Raw genomic sequence first — 16284 nt, forward strand, 5'->3', positions numbered from 1 at the left:
CTTAATCGGTCTTACAGTTTCACATGGCTGGGGAAGGCTCACAATCATGGCAGGAAGCAAGGAGGAGAAAGTCACATGGATGGCGGCTTGTGCAGAGAAACTCCCGTTTTCAAAACCATCAGATCTTGTGAGACCCATTCACTATCAAGAGAACAGCACGGGAAAGCCCCGCCCCCATGATTCAATCATCTCCCACCAGGTCCCTCCCACAACACGTGGGAATTATGGGAGCTACAATTCAAGATGAGATTTGGATGGGGACACAGTCAAACCATATCAACACTTTATTTCTCTATAACTTGTTATCTCTTACAGTTTTGAACCATTTACTTCAAACAAACTCATCTCCTCAATGTTATATGAGTATGAACTGCATTTTCTATATTGTGTTCATAGACTGTTCCTCTTTTGCACCTCAGTTTCCTAATTTATACAATGGGGTAGCATAACATACCTCATAAGGTAGTTGTGAGGATGAACTGAAATGATGCATTTTAAAAACTCAGCACAGAGCTAAGCACACACTGGATACTTGTACTGCCAACCCTTGAGCTCTTCCTATCCCACCCAAGCCTGTGTAGAGTCATAGTATCCTGATCTGAATTTCTCTGACTTTCACTTTGCCATGCAAGTGGTTATATTTCTCTGCTTAACACAAATTCAAGTGAGTCTTTTAAAATCTCAGTTAGATTATAGGATGCTGAAGTGCAATTGGGTTTTTGCACTCAGCACAGTGTCCTCTTTAGAGAAAGGGTGTTGAATAATTATTGTTTTAATTTGCAGCTGGAAAACAAGGTGAGAAAGGCATAAACTTCGACTTTGTTCTTCTAAGCCCTTAAATTATGCAAAATTGTGTTTTTGGCCTTCGAATTAAAAGGCATAATTTCATTTATTTCTGTCAGAACTCATATTAAACAATGGAATCCCCTTTCCAAAAGTTTCTGAGTCTACTTTGGGGCCTGCATGTGATCCTTCTGATAGTGTAACAAGGAAGGAGGGGGAAAACAGAAGTTAAAGGAAATTTCATTATTGTTCAAAGTCATGAAACTAAAAATCACCCAAATCCAATGATCTTTCCACAGTATCAAGCTGTCTTCAGGTCACTGTCTATATTTCTCTCATTAGGTTATTAAGAGCAAGAAAAGACTTCATTTTGGTTTTATAACTCATCCAGAGCTTGGTGAAGCATTCTGCATAGAATAAATTTGTTGATTCATTGGCCAAAGGTGGGAAAGAGAATTTCCTTGAGTTCCTTCCTCCACCCACAGTCACAGGAGCCACTTCAGAGGAAGGGGAGGTGAGGGCCACCCTTGTTCAGCTGTAGTTTGAGGACATGAGATGATAGGGAGTAAGGAGACCTGGACTTTGGCTGGGGCTATACCACTAGCCAGACATGTAACTGGAGCACCTCACTGAACTGTCATGTGCCTCCCTTTCCTTATAGAAAAACGATAGATTTAGACTGGATCAAAGATTTCACACTATGACTGTCATCTGGAGGAACCTCAGGGGCAATGAGGATGGTGGTGGTGGAAGGAAGGTAATGGAGTTCTGACGATGGGATGTGGAGGTTTCAGTTCCACTGAAACTAAAGTGAAGAACTGCTTTATATCTGATGCTTTTCATATACATTTTTATTTGGAGCAGAAGCAAAGAATCCCATGGCTGAAACACATGCTTTACACCACTTCTGAGAAATGTTACAACGATTAGAGTGAGGCCCCTCCTAGCTCTGGGCAGCCCTGTGATCTGATTTCTAGACACATCATCATTGAGAAGCAACTTAAATCTTTAATGTCATCTTTTAAGAAAACACTAAGGGAAGTCCATTCCAGATGCAGAGTAGAACTCTCAGCCCTCCTTCCTCATCTCTCTTGGTCTCACTGTTTCCACATCCCACATCTCACTACTCAGTTCTGCTTCCTCACCTACTTTAAGTTGTCCGCAGCTCTTTCTCAGGGGGCTTTTTGACAGTTTTCTCCAGTCTGCTTGGCCTTCTCTCTTTATTACATTTGTCAGCCAAGTCTCTATGGCTTCTTTTTTCCCTGTGGTCTGTGACCACACAATTGAGTCTTTCCCTTGGCTTTTCCAATTACTCAATTTCTCACTGAATTCCCCACAGGTAATAGAACCTGACTTTATTCACATCTGGGTAAAAGAAGTCAAGCTTGGTATGGGAGAAGAAGTGGAATATAGGCATGTAAGTCACAAAATATATCTATCTTTTCATTGCTGTATATTTTCACATACAGATGAGTGAAATGTATGAGATATTAAACAAAAAAATCTGTATTATTCTTTATACATCTTTGTGTGATAAAGAATATATTAAATAGATGAGAGGAAGAAAAATGCAATACGTACTTAATAGCATTTACCATGATGTCAACAAGCAGCACATCAGGAATGCTCTTTCCTTTCTTCAGCAACTGTTCAGATTTTGCACCAAGCTGAGCACGTGTAGTGAGCTGGGAAAATAAACAAGAAATGACAGAAGATGGCTAATTTAAAAGTCAAATTCCAGACGTTTGGAGGAAAAGTTAATTAAATGACCATGCTCTCTGATGACACTGATCATGTGGCACAGTTCGGGAGTCAGGGAAGCATTTCAGGAAAATGTGTGCACAGAATTTGAGGCTCTTCCTTCAAGGCTCTCTCCCTTCCAAGATCGTACTCTTCAATTGCAGCTGCTCTTGCATCCCCAAACTTAATTCTCTAATACCTTAACTCAGAAAGATGGAGCTCTGTGCTTGGGCTCTAGCCACTCATGCCATGCAGACAGGGGCAAGCCCTCTGGGGAAAACCCATATAAACATGGCCCTTGCCCAGTGAAGTTTTCATCTTTCCATGGTCAAATTCCACAGATTTTCTGCCTGTTGTTTGCTGCTCGCTTGTTTGCTGTCTTCTTTTAGCCCTCAAATAATTATCTTTTATATTTTGCCTAGTGTTTATACTTATTTGTAGGTTAGTCCAATACAAGCTTCTCAATATCACTGAAACAGGAACTTCCCTACAGTCTATTCTTAGCTCAGCCACCAGAGTGAGAATTTTATGTCAAATGGTGTGGCTCTATTCCAAACCCTGTTAAAATTCTCCCTTGTACTCCAAATGTCCTCATAATTGCCTGAGGCCCTGACTGACCTGATTCTTTTCCTTTCTCACCTATGTCTCTAACCTCATCCCTTACTAAATACTCTCTGGCCCCGCTGGCCAGACACCTTCCTGCCTCACTATTCTCACGGCCTGGAACACTTCCCCAGATCCAGCAGGCTGGTTCTCTCATCTCTTTCAATCTGCTTAAGGCTCCCTTTCCCAAGGAGGCCTGCCCGATGTCATAAGGTGACCAACTGTGCCTCTTGCTGCCCTTGGCCTGTGTTCCTGCTCCCCTTGCTTCCCTCCATGTTTCCTTTTCTCATGACACTCATCATCATCTTTAATATCATATTTATCTCTACGTTCATAGTTTATTATGTCTCTCTCTATTAGAATGTAAACACCATAAGGGCAGGAAATCCTGTCTTTTGTATTCACTGATATATCCAAGTTATTAAAACAGTGTACAAAACAATGTATGCTCTTGGAATTGAATTGAATATGGAATTTGTGAGATTTTAAAATCAATAAATGTAATATAAAAACATACTTATCCTTTCTGCTAATTCATATTTCAAATTCACAGAGTAAAAATTGTAAGTCCCCCTTTCCTTTTTTTTATTTCCCTTACCATTGCTCATCTTGTTTACAGTTTGGTGTATATCCTTCCAAAACTTTGTCTATCTTTAAGCAGTTTTGAAACCTAAAATATTATAAAACTGTTTTTCATGATGAGATGCATAATAAAAAAATCAAATACAATACAAAAAGTAAAATTCCACTTGATTGAGTCTGGTCATTTTATTTGATGACCAATTAGTTTCCATTAGGAGAAATAGTGAGTGAACTGCTGTAAATATTTTTTCAGGAATTAATAAACAAATTCTGAAGAGTCACCAACAAGAGTAAGGATAAATTCTGGAAAAAATATTTAAAGGTAAAGAGGGTATGAGAGAAATAAAAGTCATAAATTAAATGGTAAAGATGAAATGAATTTGGTCTCAGTCTAAAAGTTTTAAAAGCACATGTTTATTACCCTGGCAAAAGTGAAGAGTAATTTCCACTGCTTTCGATATAAATATTGAGAATACAAAGAATATTAAGTAAAGTCAGGTGAGCTAATATTACACCATCAAATTAACTTTGAAACCAAAGAAGAGCACATTGCAATTTCATTGCATTTGAAGACACTCCAAAACACCATTAATCATGACACGTTTTAATATGCTAGTAGCTAAAATTAGATCATAATACTTACTTTTAAGAAACTATCACTTGATTTGACTTCTTCAGCTTTTGGTGTTTTATCAGCATTAGCACCTAGCAATAGGAAAAGTGGTAAGAACAAATTTCTGGTATTTACACCTAACAACCACAGCAGTGTTTGACCATCTATGGTTTTGGACATAAGGGTTATCAGATCCAGCTATGCCTGAGATACTCAGAGGAAGGAAGTAATAGAATCACCACAGCATAGCTTTTACCTTCACTCACACCATTAAGATCCTGGTCACTATGTGTCTTGGTGTTTCCCCTCCCTCCCTACCTCCCTCCCTTCTCCGCTCCCTTCCTGCACGATCTGAGCTCATAAAAATATCATTAGGAACACTTTAACACAGTCGGGGTTCGCTTTTCAGAAAACAGTCAAGTTTTTCAAAAAAATGTTAAAATGTTATTTTTTTACACTTTTATTTTCCTGGATTACCAAGTTACAAATAAACATCTTAAAAGCAGATGACTCTACAAGTCAGAGGTGTTTTAAGTTAAATTCTATGATAAAAAAGAGAAGCTTTAAGAGTTTGTTTATAATTACTTAGACTAATGTATAATTAAATATGTAATAAAATACTTATAATAGTTTAAAAAATCAACTAATTTCTTAGTTGATTTTAAAAATCAACTAATTTCTTAATTATCTCTTAAGAAACAGATAACAGGAATAAGGGACAGATAGTGTCCTCTTAAGAAGGAAAGTCCAACCTCTCTGGAGTGTCGTATGCTCATAGTAAACCTGGACATTGTTCAATGGTAATGGCAATAATAATGATAGCACAGGAGGAGCTCGGCTTCATGCAAGAATACGAGGAAGCTATTTAATATGGCAAAGACTTCACTAGCACATACAGGAAAAGATATTTAATACTTAAAATTGTTTTCCTTCAATGGTTCTACAAAGGATCTGAAGGACTGCAGCCCAGATCCCAAGGGAGATAACTTTTTGTTATGTTTGGGAAACTTAGTTGTATTGGTAGTGCCCAAGGCTGAGAATAAACTTAGGAACCACTGTGCATGCAGGTTAAAAAGACCAGCCCCTACAGCCTTCTGCAATACAATAAACAAAGCAGGAGCACGTAGAAAGCCCCAATTGTACTCATACACACAGTCTTACACACAGGTGAGAACAAGAAAAGACTGTCTGTCTCCTTGCACGGACAGGAAGAATGAGGGTGATTTATCCTGGCTTCTTTCATAATAGCAGCAAAACTAATCAACTATTCGAAAGAGGCTGAAAAGATTGCCTTGTAATTTTCATTTTTTCCCCAGCTGTAGGCAAGACTTATCTTGCTCCCTCTGTCAAATGGCCATATGTAGACAACTATGTAAAACTCCCCTTGGTTCCCGTTTATTTCCCTGAAAGCATGTTTATGCTCACATATATGTGCTCTCATTGTTTCTCTCTCTAATGTAAATAATAGATGATTTGTTTTGAGATCTTACTAAGTATCGTTTCACCTTCTGTTTCTGGTAATACTTCATCTGAAACTGGACCAGCTGAAAATACATGTTGTGGATCCTTTGGAGAGAAAACACACAGGGAGGGATTTTACCATTGCTATATTTTAATAATCCTCCTAATTTTATATCTATAAGTAAAGGTTTGAGAACAAATACAATACTTTTTATCTATAACATTAATGATTTTAAAGGAGATTAAAGTTTCAGTCCTAAATTCTTATTTCCAGAAACAAACAATATTGGATGATGATTGCACTTACAGAAATACACAGCAACCTGTGATGTAATCTGTCTTTTGAATGGTCTTCAATTACTATGTAAAATATGCCAACTACTATTTTGAAAAGATAGTGGAACCTGGGGAAAGGGTAAAGTTTATGGAAAACCATCTTGAACAATCCTAGAGATGTCAGTCATAGCCATAAGGTAATTTTTTTAAATGTACATTATCTATTACTTTATTGATTAAAATATAAAGATATTACAACATGGAAGAAGAGATAGCCCACCATGAAGAAAACTTCTCCCAGTTATTTTCAGAATTAATTGTTAAATGATATTTGTTTTTGCAGGCTATGCAAATGATCTGGATCAGATTATCAGCTAATTTATTCAATTGCAGAGGCAGCATAAGGTAGAAAGAGGAAAGAGTAGTGGACTTACAATCTGGAAACTTAATCCTAGGGAAGCTATTGACAAGTCTTCTGACTCTAAGCAAACCAATTCATGCTTAGGGTCTTTACTGTGTGCTCTGTAGAATGAAGGAGCTGGACTACATCAAGGATTCTGAAGGTGGTGCTACATTTTCCTATTCACCCCTCCAACCCAGGAATCTTCATGCAATAATGAAATGAGATGCAATATTGATGGGAATATGATACAGGTAAACATTTCAGAGAGCCATCCCCCAATTGAGATCTATTAATATCGATCAGGTGTCAGCATACTACAGCTCATAGACCACAAAGGCCTGCCGACAGTTTTCATACAGTTGCTGAACACCACTTAAGCAGCCGACCACTGTGAGACTGGAGACAAAGACAGGAGTCCTCCTCTACCTCTGTACCTGCTGGGATTCAACAACTGCCTCAGCCACTGCCCAGGGCCAGCATTGGTCCCTGACTATACACTGGGGACTTTGATGTTAGCAACTGCCAGAAGCTGAGTGGGAGGATCTCGGTCCAGGAGTTGGTGACTTCTTGAGTTCCCCCAAAACAATCCTATGCCACCCTCCCCAACCTCCACAATTCAATCACTTCACCCACCCCCACTTACCAGCTAGTGGCTCTTTCCTTGGGAGAATGGCTCCAGCTGATGGCTACTAGAACCAAAGGGGGCCCATCACACAAGACAGTCCACCCAGACAAACTGGTGGGAAGCAGGAGTTTTCTCTCTTGTTATACAAGTACCCACATAATATCCTCGATTTTACCTCTTGGCCTAAAATTTGTCCTAAATATTTAACTTAAATATTTATTCTCTAGACTTTTGCAGAACCTAAACTTTTACTCTCCGGGTCTGTACAGAAGAAACTTCTGGTCTAGAAGACCTTTTAAATTCCATCCAGCTCCAAATCTCTAATGTACTAGGCGCAGAAGAGAAAACTAGAATCATGCTTGCCTGGCTTTCTTTAATCTCCTCTTGCAGAACTGGTAGAGCATCTTCTTCGTCTTTTTTCTGAATTGGTAGGACCTCACTGACTTTTTCATTGTCATGAAATGCTTGGATAGCTTCTTGGACAAGAGTGTCAATAGAAAGTATCTGTATAGGAAAGTCTAAAGTACAAAAGATAATTTTATAAATAGCTTTTCATTTGGGAAATGGAAATTGTTGTGTTTATGTGCTGGTTTTGCCCTATAACACTGTCTTTCAGGCCCACTAGAACTGTCTTTTGGATAAAGTTTCTTTTTTGTTTTGTTTGGTTTGTTTTGTTTGAGACGGAGTCTCACTCTGTCGCCTAGGCTGGAGTGCAGTGGCACGATCTCAGCTCACTGCAACCTCTGTCTCCCGGGTTCAAGCAATTCTACTGCCTCAGCCTCCTGAGTAGCTGGGATTACAGGTGCCCGCCACCACACCCAGCTAATTTTTGTATTTTTAGTAGAGATGGGGTTTCACCATGTTGGACAAGCTGATCTCAAACTCTTGACCTCAGGTGATCCACCCGTCTCGGCCTTCCAAAGTGCAGGGATTACAAGCATGAGCTACTGCACCCAGCTGGATCAAGCTTCTTTTTAAAAAACGTGATAAGGCCGGGTGTGGTGGCTCATGCTTGTAATCCCGGCATTTTTGGGGGCTGAGGTGGGTGGATCACGAGATCAGGAGATTGAGACCATCCTGGCCAACATGGTGAAACCCTGTCTCTACTAAAAATACAAAAATTAGCTGGGTGTGGTGATGCATACCTGTAGTCCCAGCTTGAACCTGGGAAGCGGAGGTTGCAGTGAGCCGAGACTGTGCCACTGCACTTCAGCCTGGGCCGACAGAGCGAGACTCTGTCTCGAAAAAATAAATAAATAAATAAAAATAAAACAAAGATAAAAATTGTGATAAAATTCATAAAACATAAAGTTAAGCACTTCCACCATTTAAAGGATACATTTCAGTAGCACTTAGACATTCACAATGTGTGCAACTATCACCATTATTTTGTTCCTGAAATTTTTAATCATCCTAAAAGGAAATCCCAAATCAACTGCTGTCACTCCTCATTCCCCTACCCCTGACTCTGGCATCCAATAATTCGACTTCTTTCTCTATGGATTTGCCTATTTTGGATATTTCATACAAATGGGCTCATACATTATGTCACCTTTTGTGTCTGGCTTTTTTCACTTAGCATAATGTTGTCAAGGATCATCCATGTTGTAGCATGTATCAATATTTCACTCATTTTTATGGCTGAATAATCATAGCCTGGAAAATTATAAAACTTTTGATGATAGAGATTTCCCAACATATCAGCAGTGCTTCTTGTATGTTTTTTATACACATAGACATTTGCAGCTACAGTCAGTGTAAATAGGACCTAATGGCAGGGAGAGTAGGAGAAGAAATTCTACCTTTTTGTAGAGACCTTAAAATGGTAGTTTTTCCACTTAATGTTTTCCCCAGTAAGCATCCTTTAACAGCAAATGAAGGTAATTCAGGTGTTGTTGATTCCGCTCGAGGAGGAAGAGATTTTTCAACTAGCCTGTGAAGAATATGGCCCAGTATGCAATTGTTGGAGGGTGGTAAATTGTCAACCATTTCTTCTGGTAAGGCCCACTCTCCAACCATGTTCTGTAAAAATAACAATCAAATAAACACAAATATTCTGAAAAGTGGAATTTAGGTATATGAAATATTTAAATGTTAAAAGTAAATCCAAATTATAGCCAACAAAAGCCAATCAATACTTTAGTTATATTATAAAAATGAGTAATAACATTAATAATAGTTTCATATTACAGGGCAGAAAAATGCTTCTTACATAAAAGCAAAGAAAAAAACTAAAAAATCTTAGCTTATGAAAGTGAGCATATAAATTGAGGCATTTTGTAATCTAGGTTGAACATTAAGACATTTAAATTGATGTTATCACCAGTAAGCAGATAAAAGACAGTAGTCATTTCTCTGCTATCTTATGCAAGTATTAAATTTATTTTATAATATTTTAAAGTAATAAAGATAAAAGAGAATTTTCATGCTCAATATCTCTAAGTTTACCGTGTTTAACTCCCACTTTATTCAGGCTTCTTGATGAAATGATCAAATGATTAGATGGAGGGAAAAAACACTGTATGGATCACATTCTCTGACTTCCATGTAATATAATTAGAAGTTGATTTTAGAAATATAGAAAAAAATGAGTATTTAAAATGAAAAGCATTCTTTAAAAATAATTCTTGTATGAAAGAGGAAATTGAGATTATAAAGTCTAAAAGGAACGTTAAAACAACAGATTTATTAAAAATATGGGGTCGGATCAAACTGTACACATAGGAAAATGCCCCTTAGCCTAAAATGCCTTGATCGAGGTGCAGTGTTCAATAAATCAGTAGAGTGACCAGAGTAAATAATAATCTACTGAATATTTCAAAATAGCTAGTAGAGAACAATTCAATGTTCCTAGAATAAAGAAAAGATAAATGTTTAATATGACAGATATCCCAATTACCTTGATTTGATTATTACATATTTTATAAATGCATCAATACATGTGTTTATTATGAATCAATAAAAAAAAGAAGGAAAATAAAGTAGCCATTAAAATAGAGAATAAAAGTAATTTTAAAATAATCAAACTAGGAAGAAGAAACTTGTAAAAATAAAAATGGAAATTAATAAATTACAGAGTAAAACTATCCAGATACTCTTTATTGATAAAATTCTGAAACTTATCCCTATTAATAATGGATAATGAAATTACTACTTTGACACAAAAGAGAAGAATAGCAAGTATCAATGTTGTAGCATAATAGGAAAAAAGGTAACAGCAGACACATGTACCCTCTGTTCATCATAGCACTATTCACAATAGCAAAAACATGGAATCAACCCAAGTGCCCATGAAGAGTGGAATGGATAAAGAAAATGTGGTATACGTACACCATGGAATAGTGCACAGCCATAAAAAATAATGATATCTTGTCCTTAGCAGCAATATGGGTGCAGCTGGAGGCCATTATCTTAAGCAAACTAATGCAGAAGCAGAAAATCAATACTGCATGTTCTCACTTATAAGTGGGAGCTAAACATTGAGTACACATGGACATAACGATGAGAACAGTGAACACTGGGGACTATTAGAGGGAGGAGATGGGGAGAGTGCAAGGGCTAAAAAGCTACCTATTGGGAACTATGCTCACTAGCTGGGTGACAGGTTCAGTCATACCCCAAACCTAGCATCATGCAATATACTTCCGTAATATTTGTGCAATATACCTCTGTAACAATCTGTAACAAATGTTACAGAAGTATATTGCATGGTATAATTTTAATAAAGTAGGAAGTGGGAAGAAAAAGAAAATGTTAGGTACAACTATACTATAATAAGTTTGGATTTATAACTATGGTAATAAATGATATTCTAAGAACGCAAATAAATAAAATTAAATAAAATCTTTGAAAAGATAAAAGCCATGAAAGAAATGAAAAAGATGTCATAGAACTATACTTATGAAAACTGAAGACACTAATGGTTTACAGAAAAATTTTCTTTCCTTAACTGAACTGAAATTTAAATGTTTAAAAGTCTTCTAGAGTACAGAAGAAGATAGAAAGCTTTCCTGTTTATTTGGCAAGACTAATATAACCCTTATACAGAAAATGTATCAAAGATAATTGACAGAAACAACATCCCAAAAGAAAACTACAAGCCAATCTCACCTGGAAATATTTGGCACAAATCATGTATACAATATTAAAGCCAACATAATATTAACAGACAATGAAGACACTAATTGACATTGACTGCATACTATGTAGCATATACTGTTGTTTTCATGCATTATCTCAAATGATTCTCACACAACTCTTACACAAGTATTATTATTATCTTCCTGATTTATAGAAGAAAAATCTGAGTATTGCAAAGACTAAGTTATTTTTCCATGGTCATAATAAAGAGTAACGGCAAAACCTAGACTGGAACCCGGGCAGTCAGATCCCAGAACATGTACTCATACCCAGTATATGATGTTGACTTTATCCCACCATGACTGAATAAGAATTATTCCATGAATCCAAGGAAGGCTAAATACTAGAAAGCCTATGTACTATATGCATTAATAGGTTAAAATAAAAAAAAGCATATGATCATTTTGACAAATAAACAGCTGATAAAACTCAAAATTCATTTCTGATTTTAAAAATACAAGAAAAATAAACAAAATAAAACAATATCTTAGTAAATTATAACTTGAAGATAACTTTCCTAACACTCTCTGGACCAATGGTAAATCAAAATAAACTACACATTTTTCCATTAAAGGCAAGAACAAGAAAAAGTTTCTCATCATGAGTACTATCAGTCACATTATTTGGGAAGTTCTAGCCAGTGCAACAAAATAAGAAAAAGAAAGAAGCAGCAGTGTCTCTAGAAGTAATGGTGGCTACTGAAGAGCAGACTTCCTGGTGCAGAGGTGGCAGTTATAACCTGAACTGCCACTAGTGCTCTGGAGTGGTGGTGGCAGTGACAGTTTTCTTGTCAGACTTTGCTATGATAGTTCCGGTGATTTTCTTTGGAAGTTTAACCTTGAGCCTACTTCTTGAGCCCACCTAGGGATTCTCTGAGCCACCCACCATATTTTGAGTATTTTCTTTTCCTGCTTATTCAACAAGAGTCCATTATTTTGCCTGCAAATTTTTTGCTTGCAATTTTTTTTTTGCTTGCAAAAGCTGACAAAATCAACAGAATTAACAAAAAATGTATAGATTCTGTATACAGAAAGCTTCAAAATTTGACTATTAAGAAAAATGACTTGAATAGAGGGTGAGATAAAAAGGTTCAAAATTATAAACCATTTAATTCTCCTCCAAATTAATCTAACTTAATGTTTAATGACAACAAAAGTGCTAGTGTCATTTCCCCCTAGTTATTGCTCAAAGGTTGATATGACAAATGATTTGAAAGTTAAAGTGCGCCTGGTGTGGTGGCTCACGCCTGTAATCCCAGCACTTTGAGAGACCAAGGTGGGCAGATCACGAGGTCAGGAGTTCAAAACCAGCCTGACCAACATGGCAAAACCCCGTCTCTACTAAAAACCCAAAAATTTGCGCCACTGCACTCCAGCCTGGGCGACAGAGGTAGACTCCATCTCAAAAAAAATGTTAAAGTGCAGGAAGAAATATAATGGGCAAAAAAAAAAATCTATTAAAAATACTTTAAAAGGAAAGTAATGGGAGTGCTGCCTCATAAGTTATGAAAGTACTTTTTAAAAATATGGTAATGAAAAGAATGAGTTGCAGGGACAGAATATTCAGTGTGCAAAAATATAGAGTCCAGAAACGGATCTAATTATATGTAAAAGTTTAGTATGTAATAAGGTTTATACTTCACATTAGCAGAGAAAGATTATTTTACAACTGGTATTTGAATAACTAGTTATATATTTGGAAAAAATAATGTTAGATATCCTTATACTTTCAGAAAAATAAATTGACACCAGAAAAATGAACGACATAAACAAGAAATCTAACAGCATCAAAATTTGGGCGAACACTTATATGCTCCACGATTGTTTCTCCAAGCGTAACACCAAAGCTGAAAACCACAAAGGAAAAAGTTGGTAGTTTGATTATACTCTATAAAAATAAAGTCTTCTGCACATCCTCAAGCACACGCACACAAACACACATAACTCACTCACACACTTCAAAAACAAAAAACAAAAGCAAAATATCTGCAATATAGAGATATGTGTATATACATATATATTTGACAAAAGGTTAAGAATTTTAGTACATAAAATATGTAATCAGAAAAAGAAAAAGAACAGAAAAATGGTGGAAAGGATATAAATGGGCAATTTGGACAGTAGAACAAATGGCCAATGAGTTTATAAAGAAATGTTCAAATTCATAGTAATAAAAGATATCCAGATCAAGCAATGATATATTTTGCCTAAAACCAAAAGATGGAGTCATACTTCTCATTCACCACTATTGAGAGGGTAAATTAGTATATTGATTTATTATATTTTCTAAAGTGTCCAAAATCGCTGTAATAGTTCTGTCATAACAATAAAAATAATCAAGACATACAAGTCAGATAAGAATTAATATTTTTTATTTACATACACATATAGGTAAAATGGTATTTTTCTATAGTCACTTGAGGATCTTTAAAAATTATCTTCAGTGCACATAAAATATATTTAGTAATGTGATTATGTGATAATTTCATTACCTAGATATTATTCCATTTGCACTCTATCAAAGACAAAGAATAGAAATACATGTAATTTATATTTTAAGATTATTTGGAATTAGAACATATAACCTATTTATTAAACTATTCAAACTTCAAAAAACCCCAAAATATTGTTTCAGCAGTGCAGAGATGTCAAATCATAGTGGAATATTGAAAATTAGAAATTCCAAGATACATTAGTATTTTTTTAATCATGTAAGTCTCCTCAAAATTGTATCTCAGATGATCAATTCTATTAGCACTTGTATTATATCACTGCCCCTAATCATCTTGATGTAAGTCTTTTCGGTCCAAAGATCAGGGATAGAGAAACATAAGCAATGCCCATTTGGGGAGATAAAGGAGCTCTCTCATCAAAATAGGTGCTTGTGAAATCCAAAAAGGGAACCAAAACAAAAGACAGGGTACATTATATTTCATTATATTTCTTTAAGAAACACCAGCCAACTTCTGCTAGTCTGGATTGTCTTAAGTCAGTTAGATTTTTTTTTTTTTTTTTTTTTTTTTGTGGAAGGTATGTGTCTTTGTCTTGTGTATGATTTAGCTCATTTCCTAACCATTTTCTGGAGGGCACCTCTCTGAAAAGATCTAGTTTAAAAATTATTGGCCAAATTTGACCACTAATTTGAATGACATTTTTTTCATTTTAGTCAAATAGATGATGTATGGTTTATAAATATTACTACACTATCATTAAGTAATGAGCAAGTCACATTTTTGGCTTATAAATAAATGCCGATATTATATTTTTAATCCTTAACTCTGGATTAATATGACAAAGTGGACCTTAGTAACAGATTAAGTCTACAAGTGGAGTTATTTATTTAAATAACTTGAAGTAAGAAAAGTTTGTTTAGGCCACATTTGACAATATTTCTATAATTATGCTATGTCATATATAAATAAGTATATCTCTATGTTCTTGCTTTTCTTTCATCAGTATTCTTTTCATACCCATTATCTGACAAAACACACTTACTCAGAATATAAGTTGTCAAATTTGGTAAGTGCTATGAATGGCTTGTCTGGTTTAGTGCCAGAATTTCTGATATGAGAACACTGCAGATAAGACAATACTTTTTGAAACAAATTTTTAAAACCCCAAAGTACTCATAGTAAGTTTTTCTTTAAAATTGGTGTAATGTAGTTATACACAAATTTTAGTATATTTAGTATATAAATATAATCCTATTTGACTGCCACTTCTATACATACTACCCTGTATTTATAAAAATTATTTTGTTTTAGTTTACTGCCTTTGTTTTTTCTAGGAGCTCTGTGCATAATAATAATCTGCATTGTTCAAAATTAGCCAAATACTAATTGGATCTGCAAAATTACTGGTTGCACTATAATTGATTACTTGCTTCTGCTTTCATTCATTGGAATTATTTATACTTCGAATTAGACAAATGGTGATTATTTTATGTAATGTGGCCAATTAGAAACTAACCAAATAAGAAAACAGAAGCTATAGAAATTATGTAATTTTACAATAAAAAAGGTGATAATTCCAAGGCCAAGTTGAAGTAGAAAGTTGCCAATATTTTAATGATTTTGAATGTGCAGTCACTTAACCCTTTTTAAAGGAAACAGTCTTAGGCTTAAACCAGATGACGAGTTTCTATTACATAACACTTCTGCTACTTGCTTGCTTTGCACGCTTATTAATTCCATCATCTTTGCAGCATAATAACAATATGTATCTCACCAGATTGTTGTAAAGATTAAGTGAAGTAATGCTTGTGTGAGGAGCCTACGTGACCTCTGACTATATACAGTTTAAGAGTTCTCAGGCAGCTGCTGGATGCACGTAAGAGCGCCACATCCAGCTGCACTCCAATCTGAAAGGTCTGCTTCCTCACAAAAAATCCCAATAGCCCTCTTCCATCATTAAGCTAGCTGTAGAATGTGGCCAAACACAATGGAATAGGACGTCACTGTGAAGAGAACAGAATGCTTAGGTTAGAAGAACTGAAGCCTGACCTGTAGAGATAAGCAGATAAAGGATTTGGTGGAACACATTGAGCAGAATCACTGTCAAAATAAAGCCTATGAAGTTCCTAGCAAAGACCAAAAATAAAGGCTGAGTTAAGGTAAGCATCTCAAAGGGGATGAAATCAGAACATGATGAGTGAAAAGAGATCAGAAGAACTGGAGAAAGAAGAAATTCAGACTAGAATGATGGTTACTAGTTTAACTACAATGAGCTAAAGAGATTTACTAGTTCACTAGTGATAAGGAATCAGAAATTTTTATCAGATCTCTACTTTACATATTTATTATCTATGTAGATATGATTAAATTATTTATGTAATAAAACATATATTATTTACTCTTTCAGGTATTGTTGTAAATAAACATCTGACTATTAGGCCCAGACTCTGATGCCCAGAGTGGGCAAAACCAGGTAAATATCACATGGTATAAACAATTGCTTTAACGAGATACTCTTTCTGCGTAGATGTACTAGTCCTTGATTCATGTAAACTGTCATGAACATGTAGGAAATAATTATTAAGATGTACTGATTTTAATAATAA

At 35.6% G+C, this 16284-nt stretch overlaps 1 protein-coding gene across 3 annotated transcripts in view; it reads right to left on the reverse strand.

Moving 5' to 3' along the window:
* The window catches only part of SPEF2 (sperm flagellar 2), a 196352-nt gene that overhangs the window by 108375 nt on the left and 71693 nt on the right, over window positions 1-16284 (reverse strand). For 2 of the 3 annotated variants that reach the window (XM_063619889.1, XM_055245840.2), the window contains 5 exons: window positions 8889-9108; window positions 7450-7604; window positions 5812-5887; window positions 4352-4413; window positions 2365-2468 (listed from right to left, as the gene is read on the reverse strand). In XM_063619889.1, the coding sequence (XP_063475959.1) occupies window positions 2365-2468; window positions 4352-4413; window positions 5812-5887; window positions 7450-7604; window positions 8889-9108 (617 nt within the window). The remainder of the gene's footprint in view (window positions 1-2364; window positions 2469-4351; window positions 4414-5811; window positions 5888-7449; window positions 7605-8888; window positions 9109-16284) is intronic. The other variant, XM_063619888.1, reaches the window with a different exon arrangement.

Source organism: Symphalangus syndactylus, chromosome 16, assembly GCF_028878055.3.
Source record: "Symphalangus syndactylus isolate Jambi chromosome 16, NHGRI_mSymSyn1-v2.1_pri, whole genome shotgun sequence".
NCBI classification, from domain to species: domain Eukaryota; kingdom Metazoa; phylum Chordata; class Mammalia; order Primates; family Hylobatidae; genus Symphalangus; species Symphalangus syndactylus.